At 44.8% G+C, this 21,824-nt stretch overlaps 2 protein-coding genes across 2 annotated transcripts; one reads left to right on the forward strand and one right to left on the reverse strand.

The window, feature by feature from the left end:
• Positions 1 to 1,535: 1,535 nt before the first annotated feature.
• GKN2 (gastrokine 2) lies at positions 1,536 to 10,728 on the reverse strand. Its single transcript, XM_035119634.2, has 6 exons — positions 10,580 to 10,728; positions 8,056 to 8,112; positions 6,628 to 6,759; positions 5,487 to 5,597; positions 3,096 to 3,249; positions 1,536 to 1,783 (listed from the first exon to the last, which is right to left on the reverse strand). The coding sequence occupies exons 1-6, from the start codon at positions 10,589 to 10,591 to the stop codon at positions 1,701 to 1,703; spliced, it is 549 nt and encodes a 182-aa protein (XP_034975525.1). The 5' UTR covers positions 10,592 to 10,728; the 3' UTR covers positions 1,536 to 1,700.
• A 3,995-nt stretch (positions 10,729 to 14,723) lies between these two features.
• GKN1 (gastrokine 1) lies at positions 14,724 to 19,924 on the forward strand. Its single transcript, XM_035119661.2, has 6 exons — positions 14,724 to 14,841; positions 15,789 to 15,839; positions 16,382 to 16,519; positions 17,355 to 17,465; positions 17,704 to 17,845; positions 19,677 to 19,924. The coding sequence occupies exons 1-6, from the start codon at positions 14,830 to 14,832 to the stop codon at positions 19,757 to 19,759; spliced, it is 537 nt and encodes a 178-aa protein (XP_034975552.1). The 5' UTR covers positions 14,724 to 14,829; the 3' UTR covers positions 19,760 to 19,924.
• Positions 19,925 to 21,824: the final 1,900 nt, after the last annotated feature.

Below are 21,824 nucleotides of genomic sequence, written 5' to 3' on the forward strand. Positions count from 1 at the left end.
CCCCGTTTTGGTTGGTTCAGGTCATTTTAGGGGTGCAGGGCAAAGATGTTGAGCTTTTTTTAGGGAAGCCAAAGTTTTTTAGCTTCTTTGGGGGGAGCCACTGATCTACCAGTGATCTACCACAGACGTCCAGTGATCTACTGGTAGATCACGATCTACCTGTTGGACATGCCTGCTATATGGTAATTTATGGACCTAATAGGTATCTAAAGCCATTTGCACACAACAAAATATGTTTTTTATCTCATATTTTCTTTTCCTTTACATTTTTGGGGGGCCCTCAAGAGTGTGGAGCCCTAAGCTATAGCTTGTTTAGCTTATACGTAAATCTGGCACTGCACATCCTTCAGTACCACCTGGGGGTGCGATTCCCGTTGGGGGGGGGTGCTCTAAGAGGCAGAGGGTGGCAGGGGGATGCTGGAAGTGAAAATGACGATCAGACTTCTGATATCACTGAATCAAGTTCATCAGTTTTCTTGAAGTAGAACTCGCCCACCCTTCTGCTTGTCTTGCCACCCCCACCAGGAAAGAAAGCCCACTCTTTAGTGCTGAATCGGAGCAAACATCAATTGGGTTTTCCTGGGGGAAGTGAGGGGCAAACCGGGGGGGGGGGCATGCTTGGACCCTTGCTTTCTAAGCATGGGAGAAGCAGAAGTGTGGATGAGCCCTTAATTAAATAGTTTCAACTGGATTTTGAAAAGAGGTGCAATTACTTGTTACTGCTTTGAATTCTATTGCACAGTTATCTTCCATAGTGTGTTGCACAGACTCACTTTTCTGAATAATGTTTTTTATAGGGCAGGGGACAATCGGGGTGAGCTTGTGGAACCAAGGGGTGGTGACCCAAAAAAGTTTGGGAGCCATTGCTATAGTGTGTTGAGGAGAAGAGACAACTGTCACACGTCTTTTGTTCAGCAAATAATTAAAGATGCTTCTTCCATGAGCACAGGGGGCTCAAATACATTTTCTTCAATGATCGTTGATGGCTTTTGTCACTGCATATGCCACTCAGGAGCTAAACAGCGAAAGGACCTTATTTTGTAGCTGCTGGGGAGACCTTCCAAAAAGAAGCCATGTGGTTTTAGGGGGAACTGATGTTGCTTTAAAGACTATCTGCCTGATCCCCGATATTTGGCTTGTAATTTAGTAACGAACCACTTTCACAAGTACACCATGGGTTGGTATTTAATGTTAGTCCTACTCGGAGTAGACCCATTGAAGTTAACAGACATGACTAACTACTCAGAGTGGACCCATTAAAATTAATGAAGCTAATGTAATGGAACGAGTTGTTTTTTAAGCAGAGGTTGGGTGGACATCCGTCAAGGATTCTTTAGCTGCGATTCCTGCACTGGGGTTGGACTAGAACTGGGCTCCCTTCTGATGCTATGATTCTATGAATACAGCTCCAAATATCCCTCATGCCTTTTTCTCCCATGCAGGGTAAAAAAAAAAAAACCCTGTAAAAATCTCCCCCCAGTGCATCCAAAAGGAAGGATCTTTTTATAATGACTTTGAAAATAAGACGCCAAAAGTGGGGAGGGTTAGGAAGTTGCTTTTCTTTATTAACAGGTCTTGGGTTGGGCTGCAGCTTTCAAGGGAAGCAGAAGGAAGCCCAAGAAGCTGGGGAAAGTGAGATAATTCACAGGGAGGCAGAAAGCTTGGAAGAGCATGGAATACTGGGAGGCAGCTCAGGAGGTCTAGACGTTGAGGTCTGCGCAGATGCTGATGCCCAGAATGCCGAGGATGCCAGCCTTGGCACATCCGCCGGCATGGAATCCACCTAGGTGGGAGGAGACAAGAAATACAAATTACACACACACACACACAAATTTGAGACCTGAAAACTGTGATCCTATACCCACTTACTGGGTGGGGAGCAAGTCCCTAACTCAGTGGGGCTTCGTAGACTTGAATAAGATTGCACTATTAGGCAGTTATGGGACCCAGGTGGCGCTGTGGGTTAAACCACAGAGTCTAGGGCTTGCTGATCAGAAGGTCGGCGGTTCGAATCCCTGCAACGGGGTGAGCTCCTGTTGTTCGGTCCCAGCTCCTGCTCACCTAGCAGTTCGAAAGCACATCCAAGTGCAAGTAGATAAATAGGGACCACTCTGGTGGGAATGTAAACGGCATTTCTGTGCGCTGCTCTGGTTCGCCAGAAGCAGCTTTGTCATGCTGGCCACATGACCCGGAAGCTGTCTGCGGACAAACGCCGGCTCCCTCGGCCTATAGAGTGAGATGAGTGCCGCAACCCCAGAGTCGGACACGACTGGACCTGATGGTCAGGGGGCCCTTTATCTTTATTAGGCAGTTAGTGAGATCTTGTGGGATGTAAGTACAACATTCCTTGTAATGCTAGAGAAGATATGCGGGGGAATGTTTGGTCCAGCCAGTTGAAACTTCCTGTTCCTCCTGGCTGGAGCATCCTTCCTTTGCATGTGATAGAAGGTGGGCGTGACCTTACCTGTCCAGGTAACAAAAAGACGAGTCACGCAGCACTCTCTCTCTTTTTCACTTCCTTCTTCGTTGGACCAGCTTTTAGCTAGGAATGCTCTGCTAGCTTCTCAGCTAGCAGAAGCACTGGGATTATTCCCCCATATGGGGTAGATCCACCTGTACATATTTGTAACTAAGTCTGCCTTCAGGAATCCAACTGTGAACTGATGTAAGTAAACTTCTTTTATTGACTTTGAATAAGATTGTTGTGTCTTTATTTTTTAAAGAGGGATTAAAGAGAATTTACCAGGAATATACCATTCAATCTGAGACAGACTGAATTGTACAATAGTCAGAGGCTTACACAAGCCTGCAACCAGCTATCTGCTGTGCGTGAGAAGGGGAAATGTAAACTCTGCTAAATAAAGAAACTTGCTAACACCAGTTAGGAAGGATATTCATAAACAATATATCCTCTCCTGCCACCCTGAACATTTCCACACCTCTTCAGTAATCAATCCAGAAAACCTGCCACTCCAGTTGACGGAGCTCTTTTAGACTTTTTGATCTGCATTTCCATTGCACTTCCAACATTTAACCACTCTGGGAGTTCCATTTCCAAACTGAAGCAGGTGTTTGGCTGGACTGTGAATACTCACTCTCAACTTTTTCAATTCTGTAAACGGGCACGTTCTTGCAGAGCTTCTCGATGGAGCTGCCGAAAAGAAGCCACTCCTTGATTTCTCCAAAGAAAGAGTCACTGGGTTCATACTTCGCCCACACGTTTCTGGGGGACATCATCTGGTTCATCATCTAAAAAGGGAACGTGTTTATGAAGTAACTTGTTTTCAGAGGGACAGCTGCGTTCATTTGCTGCTGCTGCTGCACCAAGCGTTGTTAAAGATGTTAAAGACCGGCAAGGCTGAACCTGGCGTAAATGCCAACTATACCAGTTGAACTCAGCAGAGTAGCGCAGGCACAGCGGAAACTTCTTGGTTGCAAGATGAAGGCAAGTTGCAGGACAAGGAACTCACTGCAACTAGTACTGTGTAACTATTTACAGCTTTATTTACAAGAACAAAACAACAAACAGTACATAGATCAGTACTTCTCTCTATCTCTCTACAACACAATAACCACATCAGAAACACACCACCAACTCTCCACAAAACCCCACAAATTCACCCTTAGTCTAATAGGGTTACTGAACCAATCACCAAGCTGTTGCTAAGGCTCTATCACTAGGCAAATTATCCAGCCCTGGAGATTGCTGAATCACTCTTCTGGGCATGTTGCCAGCTCTTAATTGCTATGTGACCAGATGCACATACTCACACAGTGAAGAAACCTCAACAAAAGACTCCTACATTTATTGTGTCGTAAGGCAGCTTTACCTAACCCGATGCCCTCCACAGGTTTTGGACTTAAACTCCCATCAGCGCCAGTCAAAACAGCTGTATAATTCTGGGGCTGCTGGGAGCACAATTGTGCTGGCTGGAGCTCATGGAGGTTGTAGTCCCAAACAGTTGAAGGACACCAGGTTGGGGAGGGCTGGGCACTTGACTTAAGATGAGTGGGGACACCATAAGGCATGTTACTTCCCCTCCCCCAAGGAACCCTGGGAATTGTAGACTGAGGAGGGATAGGGGAGCCACCTTTAAATATCTGAAGGGCTGTCACATGGAAGATGGAGCAAGCTTGTTTTCTGCTGCTCTGGAGGGGAGGACCTGAGCGAAAGAATTCAAATGACAAAGATGGTGATTCTGACTAAATATTAGGAACAATTTTCCACTAGTAAGAGCTATTCAGCAGTGGAGTGGACTCCCTCGGAAGGTGGTAGACACTCCTTCACTGGATATTTTTAAACAGATGTTGTCAGGGATCCGTTAGCTGTGATTCCTGCTATAACGATCTCTGGCAAGCAAGCAGCCTGATAAGCAGCAACAATTCTCCATCAGTTTTATATAAGTTTATTTAAAAGAAAAACACATCCAGAGCATGGCATTATGCCTGCTCTCATTAACCTTAGTTGCTGAGTCTGACTCATCGTCCCTCCCCCAACAGGAAGGATGCCAAAATCCCGCCTTTTGGGAATGCAAAAGGGTTAGAAATTATTAGGAAATTATATATAATGAATTGGAATTTTTTTAAAAAAAAAAAAAGACTTGATAAGAAACCAGAAGCATTCCTCCTAGGAATTTTAGATCAAGATTTTAAAAAAGAAAATTGGAAATAATTTATGTACAGTGGTGCCTCGCTTAACGAATGCCCTGCTTAACGAAATTTCCGCTTAACGAAAGGATTTTTTGAGCGGAGTTTGCCTCGCTAGACGAATTTGTTTTATGAAAAATTTGTCTAGCGAATCGCGGTTTTCCCATAGGAATGCATTGAAATTCAATTATTGCGTTCCTGTGGGCAAAAAAAAAAATATTCAAAAAAAATTCAATGCATTCCTATGGGATTCGCTAGACGAATTTTTCGTTATAAGAAAAGACCCGTGGAACGAATTAATTTCGACTCTAGCAAGGCACCACTTTATGCAACAAAAGCAGCAAGAATTATATTAGCACAAGCTTGGAAGACAGAAGAAATACCAACAAAAGAACAAGAGCAAGGGAAACTTATGGAATATGCAGAACTGGCAAAATTAACAGATAAAATACATGAAAAGGATAATGAAGACTTTAAAAGAGAATGGGAACCATTTACAACATATATGAAGAGGCAGCATAAAGAATTGGACTCACTGGCAGGGGTTGAACAAACAAACACAACTGTATATGTAAAATAGTAAGATTATATGTCTTGGGAAATTTTTGGGAAACAACACGCAGGGTGAGTAATATGGAAATAAAACAAAATGGGAATATGAGGGAAGTCCGGGGGGAGGGGGGGGTATGGAAAATTGTTAGAGAAATATTGTTAGAGGATGTATACATGGAAAAACCAATTTAAAAATATTAAAACCAACAACGAAGTGCCTAAACTGAATAGGCCTGTACAGTGTATGAGATATACACCGAGATGTCTGTAATGAACTCTGCAGTTACCTGCTTCTCATAAGCCAACCGCCCAACTTCCTCCAGCTCTGGAATGTAGCCTTTTTCCATCTTCATGACGAAGCAGGCCCGTCGAGAAAAGAGCCGGGTGGCAATGTATCCCTGTCATTCACAAAAGGAGAATAAGAACTGAGATTAAGGTACTGGGCCTTCCGGGCTCCCTTTCGCTCCCACCCCCAAGGTAGGAATCAACATTGGCTTTCAGTCTGAACTAAAGGCACATGGTAAACAAGAAAGACTTTTTCTGAGGCCACTGGCCAATTTTATTAAAGGTGTTTGAGTACATTTGTGTGTCCTGCAGCTTATTATTCAACCTCATTTTGTAGCATTTTTACTTTTAGTGGCAAGAAAGACTTGCCGAAATGCATTAATAATTTCAGAGGTAATGACAGTCGACCAATGATGCATTTGTCCGATGCCACATTTTGTATGGACACGATTTTTAAAAAGAAAACAAATGACCATCTTCTCTGTTACAAACTGTGTGTGAACAGATTCAGAAAAATGCCTGCATTGGTGAACAAAGGGGCCTAACTCTGTCACTTGCAAAAGTGGATTTTGAGCCACTAACCTAATTCCTCCGATTGTGTCAAAACTGGATAGACTCAACGAGTTCTTCATTCTTGCCAGAAAACCAATCTGTATGTTGAATGTCAAGCTAACTTATTTTACAGAGCAAAGAAAGCCATTCATTCAAAAGCATGGATGAATTTGACTGTTCTGGAAACAAATTCCTCAGAATGTGACTGACGGGTGCTCGCCATTGCAACCCCCCTTTACAATGTCTGTGATCACCCCAAAATAAGTTTATTTTAAATAGATGATACTTGGATGAATGGATGGAATGCAGCTGAATAAAAAAAATGTTTATGCCTAACATGTTGGTTATTCCTGGTGCCATTTCTTTCTTTCCTGTGTTGTTAAGCCCACCTTTCTTCCATAAATGAACCCAAGGCAGAATTCCTGTGCTTCCAAGGCCGTCTCCCAACCAGGCACTGACCAGTCCCAGAGCTGCTTAGCTGCAACAAGGTGGATAGTGGCTCCACCTGCCTTTAGATCCACCCTTGTCACCTGAGTCTGTTTTGCAGAGGACCCCAGAGGATTGTTGTGAGACAGAAACAGGTAGACTTACATGCTTGTAGTCAAAAATGGTATCTGAAGAGCAGAGTCCTCCATAGACGTGGATGTTGGCTACTTGATTCTCATTATCTATGGACACGGTTTGCTGGATATAATCACCATTGTAGTTTGGGATTCTGTAGACCTAAGAGTAAATAAAAGGTAAAGGTAAAGGGACCCCCTGACCATTAGGTCCAGTCGTGACCGACTCTGGGGTTGCGCGCTCATCTCGCATTATTGGCCGAGGGAGCCGGTGTATAGCTTCCAGGTCATGTGACCAGCATGACAAAGCCGCTTCTGGCAAACCAGAGCAGCACATGGAAACGCCGTTTACCTTCCCGCTGTAGCGGTTCCTATTTATCTACTTGCATTTTGACGTGCTTTCGAACTGCTAGGTTGGCAGGAGCTGGGGCCAAGCAACAGGAGCTCACCCCGTCACAGGGATTCGAACCGCCGACCTTCTGATCAGCAAGCCCTAGGCTCAGTGGTTTAACCACAGCGCCACCTGGGTCCCTCAAAATATAGCCCCCCAAATTGTTGTTGTTATTATTATTTACATATTTCTTGTTGTGACGTATGGCATAAGTAAGGGTGCTATATATAATATTAAAAAGTGTAATTCACTTAAACTTTCTTTAAAAAAATCAAAGTGACTAATGAGATAATCACTTAAAAGAACCCCATTATTAGGCAGTATGCCAAAGTACACAGCAGCAGAGGAGGAAAAACCCCATCAAATGCATGAAAAACTGGAGCTAAAATGAAAAACACAAATAATCAGCAAAGTGGGGGCAACGATATCTTTTGCAGCATCAGGAAGGAACCCACAGATCCTTGAAAGAGTCAGGTTTTAATTTGGCTTCTAAGAACACCCAGTATTGGGGGTCAGAGGGTCCTCCCCGCAGAGGCATGCCACAGTGTTGGCACTACCATTACTGTGCAGGCGGGCACTTCATGTGACAGGAGCTCCGATGCTGAACCTCAAGGGAGCTGATTTTCCAGTTTAGGGGTATAAATAAGCAGCATCTTCAACTGGGCTCTGAAGCGAACAGGTTATCCATGCAAAATGAACAATACCAGAGCAATATGTTCTAACTGCCATTCTCTGCTAACCAACTGAGAGCCCCCAAACTGTGAGCTGCCTGTGTTTTCAGAGGGGCAGGATACAACCCTGTCCAAAACAAGGTGCAATTCTCAGATCTGCAAATCCACCAGTACTGTACTTCTGTCTCATCTGTATAAAGTTTACATTTTGCTTCATTTCTGCCAGCCCCACTTTTCACAGCATTTTAGGGGTTCCGCTCACTTCCGCATGCTGGTATTGTGTCGGGCATACATGCAGCGGGATAAATAAAACGACAACCTCAGTATAGTAAATAGCACTACAATGGTTACGTCATTTGAAGTGTTGCCATGGTGAAAAAGAGATTATTCTGTTTACCTGGAAAGTGGCAAAAGCTGGGCTGCAGAAGAACCCCAAAACAGCGATTAATACAGCCTGGGGGAAGAAAAGTGGGGGGGGGAGATATTTTCCATCAAGATAAAATAGAACACAATTGAAAGCAGCTCCATTTAAAGCAGTGGTTCCCAAACTTTGATGGGTCACCGCCCCTTGGTTCCATAACCTCATTCCCAAGGCCCCCTACCCTATATAAAAAGCATCATTCGGAACAGCAGTTTGCACAAACCACTGAGGAAGGTGATAACACAATAGCATTCAAAGCAGTCACAATTAATGGCACATTTTTTTCAAAAGTCAATTAAAATTATGTAGTTAATTCCACAAAATGGATGAACTAGATCCAGCGATAACCAACTTTTCAAAGTCTGAGAGTCACTAACACCTCCAGGACTCCTCTGCCAGCCCCTTGCCTCTTTGCACCCCCCTAGGTAACCCCCACCCCACCTCTGGGCACTACCACCCACTTTGGGAAGCACTGGTTTGATTTTGGGCTAATGGCAGTGAACTCAATGTGGGTGGGTGCCTTTGAACCTTCTGCTACCTTCTAGAAGCCCCCAGCACCACAAGTGAATGCACAGCAATCCCATACATGGGCAGCTTCCCTGTTGAATTCAGGCACCGCCAATGCCCTGGGAGAGCAATATTATCAGCGCCCCCTGCTGGTATTAGAAGAGGAACTGCACTTCCCTTCCCCAAGGAATGCAGAGGAGAACCAGAGGCTCTATTCTTCCCAACTCCCACAAAGAGGTTGCATTTTGTTCCCACCAATCCAATGGGTGCCACTGAATGCCCCCCTGCAGGACCTTCAGAGAATCTACCCAAGACACGCCTCACTTCTTGGCTTCTTTCTTTAAAATATTTTTGAGCTGCCTCTCATTAAAATAATACCCAGGCAGTGTAAGGAAAAGGGACCCCTGACCATTAGGTCCAGTCGTGACCGACTCTGGGGTTGCATGCTCATCTCGCATTATTGGCCGAGGGAGCCGGCGTATAGCTTCCAGGTCATGTGGCCAGCATGACAAAGCTGCTTCTGGCAAACCAGAGCAGCACATGGAAACGCCGTTTACCTTCCTGCTGTAGCGGTTCCTATTTATCTACTTGCATTTTGACGTGCTTTCGAACTGATAGGTTGGCAGGAGCTGGGACCAAGCAACGGGAGCTCACCCCGTCACAGGGATTCGAACCGCCGACCTTCTGATCAGCAAGCCCTAGGCTCAGTGGTTTAGCCCACAGCGCCACCTGGGTCCCTTACCCAGGCAGTGTACAATCAAGCAATTCAATGCAAAGCAGGGATGCAACGTCCAATCAAAGCAGTCTAGGAAAGGCAACATATCATGATTTCAGTAGCTAGGAATCATTCAACTGGCATCAGAGGCTGGAGTAAGCCTGAGTGATTGTTCTGAACAGCCAGTGGCAGCTCAGCAAAGGAAGGTGCCTGTTGCCCCTCAGTGGGTGGGAGTCCATTCCCCAGTCAGGGGGCCACCACGCAGAATGCCCTGCTCCAATTTGCCACACTATGAACCTCCACAGGCCTTGGAATAACACACCAAATTGAAGGTTGCCTGTGGAAGAGCATTCCCCCCCCCATCTCGGGATCCTCTCTTATCCTTCCCTGGATGGATCTTTGTGCTGCCCCCCCCCCCGGATCTCCTGTATCCTGCAAGAGACATGCCAGATTTTCAGTTTAAACATCCATGACGTTTTGATTGTATTGTGGGGTTGAGGGGGTCAGTGCCCCGAGTCCCTTCCAAACATGGGGGTCCTGTACACAGTGAGGGTTAGAGTCCAATAGGGGATTCTGTTGCTGAGCTAAACAAGGAAGTTTTTGAGGAAGACAGTGACCTCAGCTGGCCACTTAAGTGTCCTCATCAGCATCCCAAAAGAACGAGCCAGGTTGCAAGAATTACAACAAGTGATGGTGGGCCCCTAGGCTAAAGGGTGGGCCTTTCCTTCACCTGCCCACCTAGCTGCTAGGTAGGAGAATAGTAGCCAGAGAGTGTGAGAGAGAACTGAGCTGGAAGCAGACTGGAGGATGGAGAAACAGAGACCTGCTTGCTCTGTGCTGGACCCAAAGCTGTGACTCATGGAGAGGCAAATTCTGTTGGGGTGCTGATGCTGTGAGCCCCTCCATCCTATGCTCAAGCTGTATAGATGTTAAAATAAAACCAAATACGCTAAAGCCACCACAGTCTCTGCTGACCTTCATTCCAAGGAATCCAAACCCAGGTGTGGTGTGCAACAATATCATCCTACTCTGATGTCAGAAAATTGTCCTGTGGTTACAGAAATGAGTTCATTCAAAACCAAAGCAAGTTCATTCAACATGCTACATTCACGAAATGTAAAGTTTTGGATGAAATAAAGGTCCCTGTATCCTTCCAAAAGATGCTAGCTTGTGGTAAACCCCCACCTGCTATGAAATTTCATCCTTACAAAGACAATTCACAACCTCACCTAAAATATATTAATTTTTGCTAAAAAGGATTCTGCCAGCTATACTCACGAGTCCGCTCATTTTTCTCTCAGATAAGGGGAAGAAGCTGAGAAGCAAATGGAATAAGATTCCCGAGACTTCAAGCTTTTATATCTTGCCTGTAGGTGTGGGGAACATTACACAGAAATAGGCCCCGCACACTTCGGGGCTCCATATCTATTGGACCCGCCATGGTAAACGGCTTTATCTGCATTTTGGGCTGAGCCGATAACCATGCCCTATAGCCCAGAGTACATTAGTCAGCTGCGAAAAAATTCCAATTTGGTCATTTTGCAAATATCAGTTAACCCTTTCTAGAATGTCTGCGCCTGCCTGCCTCTAGTCTGCCCATCTGCTCTACAATATCAGATTCTTAAACAGAGGCGTGTGTGTCTGAGGTTCTGTGAAGGAGGGGATACTTCTGAAATTCCCCTCATCTAAATTTTACCAGGATTTTGGAGTTCCACATTACAGTGGTACCTTGCAAGACGAATACCCTGCAAAACGAATTTTTCGCAAGACGAATGCGTCTGATGGTGACTCACAAGACGAATTCATTTTGCGAAAAATTCATCTTGCAAATCGCGGTTTCCCATAGGAATGCATTGAAATTTAATTCATGCGTTCTTATGGGCAAAAAAAGAAATTTCAATGCATTCCTTTGGGAAACCACGATTCACAAGACGAATTTTTTGCAAAACGAATTGACTCGTGGAACAAATTAAATTCATCTTGTGAGGCACCACTGTTTTGAGCTTTGTTTCCGCAGCAGAACCCAATATGCATGAAAAACCCTCTGTTCTGAATTTTGCTCAGACCAGCTAGTTTGTCACAGACTCCATAACTTGCTTGCTGGTTTCCCATTGGAACTTCAGACTGGCCATTGTGAGAACAGGATGTTGGATCAAATAGCCATTGGCCTGATCCAGGATGGCTCTTTTATGTTTTAATTAGTGCTTATCCCTGCACCTCTAGAGTGCATTACATAGGAACAGAGGAAGCTGCCTTCTACCGAGTCAGACTATTGGGTCCATCTTAGCTTTGAATTGTCTACACTGGCCAGCAGCAGCTCTCCAGGATTTCAGACAGCCTTCTCTCTCAGTCCTACCTGGAGTTTTCACTGGGGAAATCTAGGACTTCCTTTTAACTGTCCTGGATCTTCCAATATTCGGCTTCGTTGGAGGTTGATGGGTTCTAGCGTCAAAAGAATGGGAGGGAAAAACTTTCTCTCCCCACTTTCTCCTCTTGCTTGCCTTTTTCTTCTTCTAAACTTTACACATGTTGTGATCACCTCGCAGGGGCGGTGAGTCCTTTTTCGCTGCTTCAGATGAAACAGGAAGTGCTGCCTTGCTGGACCACTGCTGCCACTGCTGCCGCCACTACCTGCTCCTGCTGCCACTGCGTGCCCTGCCACATCCATCATTGGCAGAGAAGCAGTGCTGCCATTGGCACCAATTTCAGGCAAGATCATATCAATTTAGGGTGAGATTTTACCCCAAAATCGCACAAGATCTTGCTCACTCTGCAAGATTTCATTCAAATCGAATCAAGTACCTTTATTGGCATCACAATATAAAACATTTCAAGTTACTGGGATAATTAAAAGGACAAGGGTGAAGCTGTTGAGGGTAGTAAGGTCACGCTGTGATCGTGTGTGTGCACTTAGATATTCTGCTTCACCCTGTCTGTTCTCCAAAAGGATGGTTCATTAGGAACCCTTTCTAGTAAAATTGTGGCTAAAAAGGAAGCTACTAAGGCCATGATATCTTTGTCCTGATCTGCCAGGAGAAACCTCATTTGACTTCTTCTCAGATTTGTAGGCCGGAGGTCCAACCTTACCTTCCAAGTTCTGGACTGCAGAATCCGGGACTGGCAGCCATTTGACACCGGAAGTTGCGTCGATGTAACTTCCGGTGTCGCTTTGCCCTTCTATGGGCACCCAAAATGGCTGCCGCCAGCTTCGAAAATCGCTTGTGTGCATGTCAGGAAGTGCTCTGACGCAACTTCCGGTGACACTCCGCCCATCTATGGACACCAAAATGGCCGCCGCCAACACCGGAAGTGACGTCTATGCACTTCCGGACATGCGTACATGCGGCTTTTTAAGCTGGCGGCGGCCATTTTTGGTGCCCATAGAAGGGCAAATCGGAAAGAAAAAATGGCTGCCGGCAGGAGAAAATAACGGAGAAAAACGGGAGACGAAGTGATACGGGGGACCACCGGGAAAAGGTAAGTAAAAAAGGGGTTTTCCCAGGGAAAACGGGAGACTTGGCAGCTATGGGTCCAACATTTTGCTCAGCATCAGATGGCGAGGTCTGCTGTGTAGAGAGCAAAATCTAAGAGAATATGGTCCATTGAATCAGGTACTCCTTGGCTGCAGGTGCACAAACAGGCTTGATATGGAGTATGTGAGAATCTGCCTTTGGTCACTGCAGAAGGGAAGGCATTTAATCTCATGAGCATAAAGGTTTAATCTCATGAGCATAAATGGTTGTGATCTCGCCCAAAATTGGTACCAATGGCGGTGACGCTTCTCCGCCACTGTCAGAGGCAGCTAGGCAGGTGGGGCACCCATGGGTGTGCCTCCTGGGGGCCTGAGGTAGTGGACTCAGCCTGCCTAATGGCTGCGCCAGCTCCATCTCCTTGTTGGTTTTTGTCTTCCGTGGCCAGGGTGCCCTCACAACCTCCCTTCAGCACCCCTGCCCCCAGCTTGGTGCTGTGCTGCTCAGGATGGAGGGAGTCCAGCTCTGCTGGTTGGGAACTGATGATGGGATTTGTAATCCAGGACATTTGGAATGTACCAAGTTGGGGAGAGCTGGGATGAATAAATGTCACTTTTGCAAACATTTGTGCCAAATGTGAAGAACTGTGCCGGTTTTCAGCAAAGATCCTCAATGTAAGAACTTAGCTTTATATCAGGCATCCCCCCAAACTGCGGCCCTCCAGATGTTTTGGCCTACAACTCCCATGATCCCTAGCTAAAAGGACCAGTGGTCAGGGATGATGGGGATTGTAGTCCAAAACATCTGGAGGGCCGAAGTTTGGGGATGCCTGCTTTATATCCATGGAAAGATGGTCTGTATCTTTTTTTTTACAGAAAGTGGCAAGCACTCCACCAAATTTATTCTTTCAGTGATTCCATACAGCTATCAGCATGTTCTTTTGAAAGGGCCACCTTTTCCTTGCTAACAGGTGTTAACAGAAGAGGCAGTTGCCCTTTGCAAACAGTTTTTGTGTATGCATGGATCAATTATATATCAATTTAAAGATGTGAGTAGGGAAGACAAAGAACTGGAGCAACAGACCTCAGAATGTTTCCTCGTGTTAAATTCATGTTTCCTTGAAAATTAGATAATCTCTAGGGGTGGCAGCCAACTAGGTTTACTCAGAGTAAAGGTAAAGGTAAAGGTACCCCTGACCGTTAGGTCCAGTCGCAGATGACTCTGGGGTTGCACGCGCTTCTTGCTCTATAGGCCAAAGGAGCCCACAGACAGTTTTTTTCCGGGTCATGAGGCCAGCATGACTAAGCCGCTTCCAGCGAACCAGAGCAGTGCACGGAAACGCTGTTTACCTTCCCGCTGGAGTGGTGCCTATTTATCTACTTGCAGTGTGTGTTTTCGAACTGCTAGGTGGACAGGAGCTGGGACAGAACAACAGGAGCTCACCCTGTTGCGGGGATTCGAACCGCCGACCTTCTGATTGGCAAGCCCTAGGCTCTGTCATTTAGACCACAGTGCCACCCGCGCCCCGACTCAGAGTAGGCCCACTGAAATTAACAGTCCTAACTTAGTCATGTTCACTAATTTCCATTGAGTAAAACATAGCTGAATGCCACACTAAAAGCCAAAGTCACAGAATGGAACTTAAAAATGTAAAAAAATCCAGATTTCTGCCCATCCTGATAAATGCAGATGTTGGAATGTTACTTGACATTTCACACAGCAGGTTTACTAGGTGAGCCGTGTTTGTTTTGTGGGATTAAACTCGGTCTTAATTCAGCAGTTTTAAAATGACGCCTCCCACCCATTCCTTCTGTGCAATCAAATGTTATCAAAAAGTGTATTGATTATATCTTTTATCGGCCTCGTGTGGCTTATCTGTAAGGCGTCACCCAGTTTCCTTGTCTTTCGCATACACGGCCCAGGTCTGAGGAGGACCAGCCCCACTGTGATAAGGGGGCCCTACCCCTCCGGACTCTCCACACCTAATATTTGAAAACCAGAGTATATAAAGTGGAAGGGTTCCCCTTTAGCTGATCCCACACCTCTTCCAGCGACAAAATGAAGCTGATTGTGAGTATACACAACTTTTCATTTTCTACTGAAAGCCTGTGCGACGGAAAACCCACTTCATCCCTAAAACATCTTTTTTTTTTTTTGTGGGAAGCAATTTCTAGATTTCGTTTATGTATTTATTTATTTTATGACATTTATATACTGTACTGCCTTTTCTCCGAAGGAGTTTGAGGTGGTATAAATGATTCTCCACCCCCCATTTCATCCTCACAAGAACCCTGTGAGGTAGGTTAGGCTGAGATAGAGTGACTGGCCCCAAGGTCACCCAGCGGGACTTCACAGGGCTGTTTTTGGGATTAAATAATGAGGGGAGAACCTTATCCTCCTTGGAGGAAAAGGCAGGATATAAATGCAACAAATAAGATAAAATAATTCTGCTACATCATATGTAGACCTGGTGGGCTTCAGCTCCTTGAGGAATATGCAAGAAACACACTCATTGTGAAACAGCCCTGCCCATGAATGCTCCTGAGCCGCTGTGCTTAAGAGCTCTTAACTCTGTGATGGATTGAGGTCTTAATCGTAAAACGTGAAGTTTTACTAACAAACACAACTGTTCCTGTTGCGACTGGAAAATTGAACGTACGTAGGATGCTGCAGCCGGAATCCTAATGTCAAAGCTGGCTGCCTAAATGGACATTGGAAATCAAGGCACTTGGGAAATTTCTCTGCCTCTACTCGGAATAATTTGATAGCCAGTGCATGCTTGAATCCATCTCTAGTTGCCAGAAGTCCAAAACAGGAGGCAAAGAGTAAAGGTGCTTTATGCAGCAAAGGAATGAGCGAGAAGTGAGAAGCTGGATTCACGCCCTGAGTTTCCTATATTATCTTATTCTAAATACTGTACTGAGATTCTGTTTTAATATTTTTTTTAAAAAGCAAGTTGATTATAACTAGAAGATGACAGCCAATTAATGCTACGCTTCTTCTGAAATCCATTCTAGGTTCTGAGTGTTGCTCTCCTGGGCGTTCTCCTAGCCCCCACCTTGGCCGATGTAAGTACTAAAACAGATTAAGCACATTGCTCTCGTTCCATTATTTTGGTTTCTGTCTTGTTGCTGCTCTTAGAAGTTCGAAATCGGATGTGCTCTGAGATATGCCTTTATATCTTGGTGTAGAATTCTGCAGAATGAGACCCTCTTGCATTGTGAATGTGTGGGCACAGCAGCTCAGGGGACATTGCTTGGAAGAATCGTCCTCTGAGGCTGCCCCTGATTCCATTCTTGAGCCTTGCGTAGGCTGGCCAATTTGCCAGATTTTGAGGGATAGGAGCGGGTGCTCTTCCAAAGATTCCTACATCGCAGAGGGTTGGATTAGATGACCCTTTGGTCCTTTCCAACACTACAATTCTAGAATTCTATCATCTCCAAACGCATCTTGGGGGAAAAATGCTTCAGGCTGAACTGTGCTTGAGTGCTGGCTTCAGTCATGCTCCACTTTTTGTTCTATTCTGCATTTACAAAGAAGTGTTTATTGTGAAATCTGGAACACTGAAAATCTGACTGTCTTGCTGTTCTTCATTTTTTTTCCACTCAAGGATATCAGTGAAAAGAAGCAGGAAAATGTGGGGGACCACTCACATCAGTCTGTGAGCATTGACAACCAAAAGCGGGTGGTCAACGTGGACAACAATAATGGCTGGCACTCCTGGAACAACGTTTGGGATTATGGCACTGTAAGGAACATCCACACATTCAGATGCCTTTGTTTTTACTTGGGATAAGGGAGAAATTCAGTTTAGTTCACAGGGGAAAAAATGAATTACACCAAAAAGTGCAAGTAGATAAATAGGTACCATTCCAGGAGGAAGGTAAATGGAGTTTCCATGCACTGCTGTGATTTCGCCTGAAGCGGCTTAGTCATGCGGGCCACATGACCCGGAAAAACTGTCTGTGGAGAAACGGCGGTTCCCTCGGCCAGTAAAGCGAGATGAGTGCCGAAACCCCAGAGTCATCCACGACTCGACTTAACGGTCAGGGGCCCAGTCCTGACCTTTACCATTTAAGATTTCTGAAATGGTATGAGAACAATAGAGTACGCAATACCTATTGGGGCGGGGGTGAAATGCAGCTCAGGTCCCACTTTATGCAGACTTGCCTCATCAGTACTTCTCAAGGCAATATGCCAACTGAGACATAACTCTCTTTTGAAATGCTTCAGATTTCATGATGCAGTTCTCCATCCAAAAACTGCACAAAATGCATGTATTTATTTCATAAAATTTATATAGTGGTCAATTGCAGGGGGGGAAAACCCCACTGAAAGTAGTTTGCAAAAATAAATTGAGGGAATATAATTTGTAAATTTGTATATTAGTGAACAGAATATATAAAATTGCACTATATTAGGGAATATTGCATGAAAGACTTTTTATTTCTTTAAAGGTTGCGAATTTGAGGTGGTAATGGGGTGAGCCGAGTTTAGGACTGAAAACTGAGAGAAAGTAAAATTGACAGAATTGTCCCTCCCCGCGTAATGCTCATCTGACTATTCCTGTTTTGCTTGGACAGGGCTACATGGCAACCCGGGTCCTCTCCAAGAAATCTTGCTTTCTTACCAAAATGAATCGAGATGTCATGCCAGATGTGACCGCTCTTCCAGAAGCCATCAGGGAAAAACAGGTAAAGCCAAGAGGTGGATTTCAAAGAGGATTAGATCAGTTCTTGAAGCATAAGGCCTTCAACAGCTACCTACTAAATTTGCATTTCCTGAAATAATATGAGTACATCCAAAGTTGTCCTGCAAGATTTGTGCTTATTTGAATTCGGTGACTGAATTCTCCAACAAATGGTCACAAAAATGCATATGACCCACTCAGTCCTGTCTTTCAATTCTGTGTTGTTGCTCCCCTCTGTTTAGAAGGATCGTAGCAAAGGACCGGCACCCAAGAACCTCACTTACATGGTTACTCCCAAGAAGATCACTAACCTGGCCCCATATGGGAAGAACATCGAAGCCTTGTGCAGAGGGATCCCTACCTATGCTGCTTATGAATTTGCAGGTGAGTCTTCAACTGAAAGGGGTTTGCAAAGTGAAAAGAGTGCATTCCTGCCTCAGGGACAAGTTGGGTTTGTTTCCCCTTCCACACAACTATACATGGAAGCAGGGAACCCCTTTTGGGGTTGTCTTCCCCGCCTCCACTGGGTCCTCCCCAGGGCCACAGAGTGCAGGTTTGACCCTAGTGATAAACTGATTGGGCAACTGGCTAAGAATCTTCAGATTGGATATAAAATAAACGTGCAGCCTCAGTTTTATGTTAAGAATAAATATAATATGCAGACCTGGTGAAAATATTGAGATCCTAATGACTTACAGTATGTCAAGAATGCAAGCACACCCATGATCATTGCTGAACAAACTGTACACTTGGAACATTAAACTTCGATGTATAGCACAATATAAAGGTAAAGGTACCCCTGACCATCAGGTCCAGTCATGTCCGACTCTGGGGTTGCGGCGCTCATCTTGCTCTATAGTCCAAGGGAGCCGGCGTTTGTCCGCAGACAGCTTCCGGGTCATGTGGCCAGCATGACAAATCTGCTTCTGGCGAACCAGAGCAGCACACAGAAACACCGTTTACCTTCCCGCCGGAGCTGTACCTATTTATCTACTCGCACTTTGACGTGCTTTCGAACTGCTAGGTGGGCAGGAGCTGGGACCGAGCAACAGGAGCTCACCCCATTGCAGGGATTTGAACCACTGACCTTCTGATCAGCAAGCCCTAGACTCTGTGGTTTAACCCACAGCATAGCACAATATAGTGAGTATCAATCCCATGTGAATGCAACAAAGTTATTTGATACTCACTATAGCACAATATAGTGAGTATCAAATAACTTTGTTGCATTCACATGGGATTCACTTACGGAAACCTTCAAATGTGATTGCACATAATTGGGTGAAGATGCCCCTTCATACTGCCAAAGGGCAGAAGCGAATGTCCATGGAAATACTGTACTCGGTTCACAGCACATGTCCACAAGCTGCTACTCAGAATTGGTTGTGCATTGAACATGAAATATATATTTTGTTAAGAATTGCATGAAACATAGCCTTCCCCCACTTCTCTTACCGGCCCTGGTTGATCACTGAAGCCCCACTGAAGCCATGGAAAAGACAGAGGTTGAACTGGTTTAAAAACAGCATCACTTGTCTCTGTTGTCATTGTACATGAACTGCAGGGTTTTATAAACTGCGTGAGAGCTGATGTGGCATAGTGGTTAGAGTGTCAGGCTTGGACTTGGGAAATCAGGGTTTGAATCCTCACTCAGCCACAAAGCTCATTGGGTGACCTTGAGCCGGTCATTCCCAGCCTGGCCTACCTCTTAGGGTTGTTGTGGCAATTAAATGGGGGAGGAGAATCATGTATGGCACTTGGAGCTCCTTGGAGAAAAAGGTGGGAAATAAATGCATTAAATAAATGATTTAACTCTATCCAAATGTCTGATGTTCCCATGTTCCAAATACATATGGGAAAATAATATCTGGGATACAGCAATGTTTGAGGGTCTCACCTTCCAAGAAACATTGACCCCTTTCATTAAGTACCGTATGTTAATGACCCTGTATACAAGACCTTGTATACCAACCACTCAATATTCTCAGTGGAGAGGTTTCATCCAGTAATATGCTTGACTGATGAATGTATTAGTGTATGTCTAGAGACAACAGATAAAACAAACATCGTTAACTGTACTGCTGGATAAGTGTTTAATGGTTAACGTATTTGTTTAAAAACAAACACATTTTTTAAATAAATTAATAAATCAAATGATTTAATTCCATCCCAATGCCTTGCCTGATGCTATCTGTTCCCATTTTTTTCTTTCCAGGAGAAAGGTCAGGAGCCTGCTTCGAAGCCAATATCCTCTTCATCTTGAGAATCAGCCTTTGTGGGGGAGAAAGGATGTCTTAATAAACTTCCAACTTTTCCCCACCGCAGTGTTTGTCCATTGATGAAAGAAACAGCTTCTCACCCTGGTTTTTCTTCATTTCCTTTTCATCTTACGATTGGAGCATGAGGGGGAAAACTGCTGCATTTGGAGTGATTGCCAATTAAAATGTGCCTAGAATTTTAAAAGTCTCTCTTCATTATGTATTTGTCACATTTCTATCCCACCCTGATTGACTATTTTATCCTCTCCCCAACCTTGCGAGGTAGGCTAGATCGAGATAGAGTGTGTGTCCCGAGATTACCCAGTTTAAGTTTATGTTGCTAAAAGTCCAGCAAAAAACTGAGTTTCTTGAAAAATGCCATCTTTAATAGAGCAGGAGTTGCTTACCTAGGAATTAACTCTCTCCTATCCCACTTCCACCAACATTACTATGATTCTTCCAAGTCAAACAATAGAGCTTCTCTCCTTCAACGGTAGGGGAGAGCCAGAGGAGAGGCAGCCCTGCAGAGAGAACATCCAGATATTGTTCTCCTGCAGGAGATACATCAAAGCAGGAACCAGAGGGCTGCTTTACTGAAAGGACGTTGGCTAGGCAAGCAACTCCAGAGTTGTGGCTGTCCTGATAAGCAGGTGCTGCCCCCTGAGTGTTGAGGAAAATTTGGCAGAGCCGGCCGGCATATACCTCTTTGTTTGTGGTGTCACAGGCAGTCATCCAATCACCACCGCCTGTTTATTTGCACCCAACGTAGCACAACAAGACTTTATCCAGAAGACACTAACAGAATTAGACCATTTTTAAAAAGAGCGGACCATAATAAGAGAGGAGACTTCGATTGCTGCAGCGATAACTCTAAGGACTGAAGCAGGCACCGATCGGTGAACCAAGTCTCCAGCCCACGCTTGGCAGAAATGTTGATTGATTGGGACCTGATTGGACACTTGGCAAGCACTGCATATGGAAGGCAGGGAATTCTCATGTTTTTCTCCTGAATCAATGGCACAAATGAACCCAATATTAATACCCAAAGGTGATCTTCATTAGGTGGTGAGTGCAGAAATTGGGTCTTTGACAGTCTCTGATCATGCACCAGTCTCCATTAACTTAAACTTTGGTGCACTTCCCCCCCACTCCCCGGACCCACATCTTTAGATTGCTTAGCTAAATCTTTGGACCCTTACTTTAAAAGAATGACTTGCCAGGCATAGACACCCCTATATTCTGGGATGCAATGAAGGCTGTTCAGAGGGGACACTGCATTGGTGAAATGATATGGAGGAAAAGTATGCATGAACACAAGGTTAAAATCCTCACTGCGGAAATTAAAAGGCTTGAGGAGATACCCCACAAGTCAGAAACAGCCAAATCTCTTAGAGCTTTAAAAGCTGCATGTGCAAAATTGCAGCTCTTAGAATCTGAACAAATGCGTAAAGCATTAGCTAGAGTTAGGGGTGCTTATTATGAATTTAGCAACAAAGTGCCTCGACTACTAGCAAATGCTGTCAAAATGTAGAAATAGAAATCTAATTACTGGGATTTGCAACTCTGAAGGGACAGTATGCAATGACACAATAGAGATCAGCAATATATTTAAAGGATATTATGCTTCTCTGTACTCACCTGACAAGCTGCCTCAAAAATTAATAGACCTTTCAGAGGTAGATTTTCACACTGTCAGATAAGCACAGACAGTACCTAAACCAATCCATCTCTCAGGAAGAAGTTCTAGAGGCAATTAGGAATTTAAAATCTGGAAAGTCTCTGGGATTGGGTGGCTTTACAGGAGAGTTTTATGAAGCGGACTGTCTCGCCAGAGTGATGCATGCTCTAGTTATCTCTCGCTTGGACTACTGCAATGTGCTCTACGTGGGGCTACCTTTGAAGGTGACTCGGAAACTACAACTAATCCAGAATGCGGCAGCTAGACTGGTGACTGGGAGCGGCCGCCAAGACCACATAACACCGGTCTTGAAAGATCTACATTGGCTCCCAGTACGTTTCCGAGCGCAATTCAAAGTGTTGGTGCTGACCTTTAAAGCCCTAAACGGCCTCGGTCCAGTATACCTGAAGGAGCGTCTCCACCCCCA

Source organism: Zootoca vivipara, chromosome 6 (assembly GCF_963506605.1).
Source record: "Zootoca vivipara chromosome 6, rZooViv1.1, whole genome shotgun sequence".
Classification (NCBI taxonomy): Eukaryota; Metazoa; Chordata; class Lepidosauria; order Squamata; family Lacertidae; genus Zootoca; species Zootoca vivipara.

Coding starts and splice junctions, on each gene's coding strand:
- GKN2 (XM_035119634.2), bottom strand. Junction 6,760..8,055: donor CAGCTTTTGCCACTTTCCAG/GTAAACAGAATA, acceptor ATTTACTCTTAG/GTCTACAGAATCCCAAACTA. Junction 3,250..5,486: donor GGTTGGCTTATGAGAAGCAG/GTAACTGCAGAG, acceptor TTCCCTTTTTAG/ATGATGAACCAGATGATGTC.
- GKN1 (XM_035119661.2), top strand. Junction 15,840..16,381: donor TAGCCCCCACCTTGGCCGAT/GTAAGTACTAAA, acceptor TTTCCACTCAAG/GATATCAGTGAAAAGAAGCA. Junction 16,520..17,354: donor ACGTTTGGGATTATGGCACT/GTAAGGAACATC, acceptor TTGCTTGGACAG/GGCTACATGGCAACCCGGGT.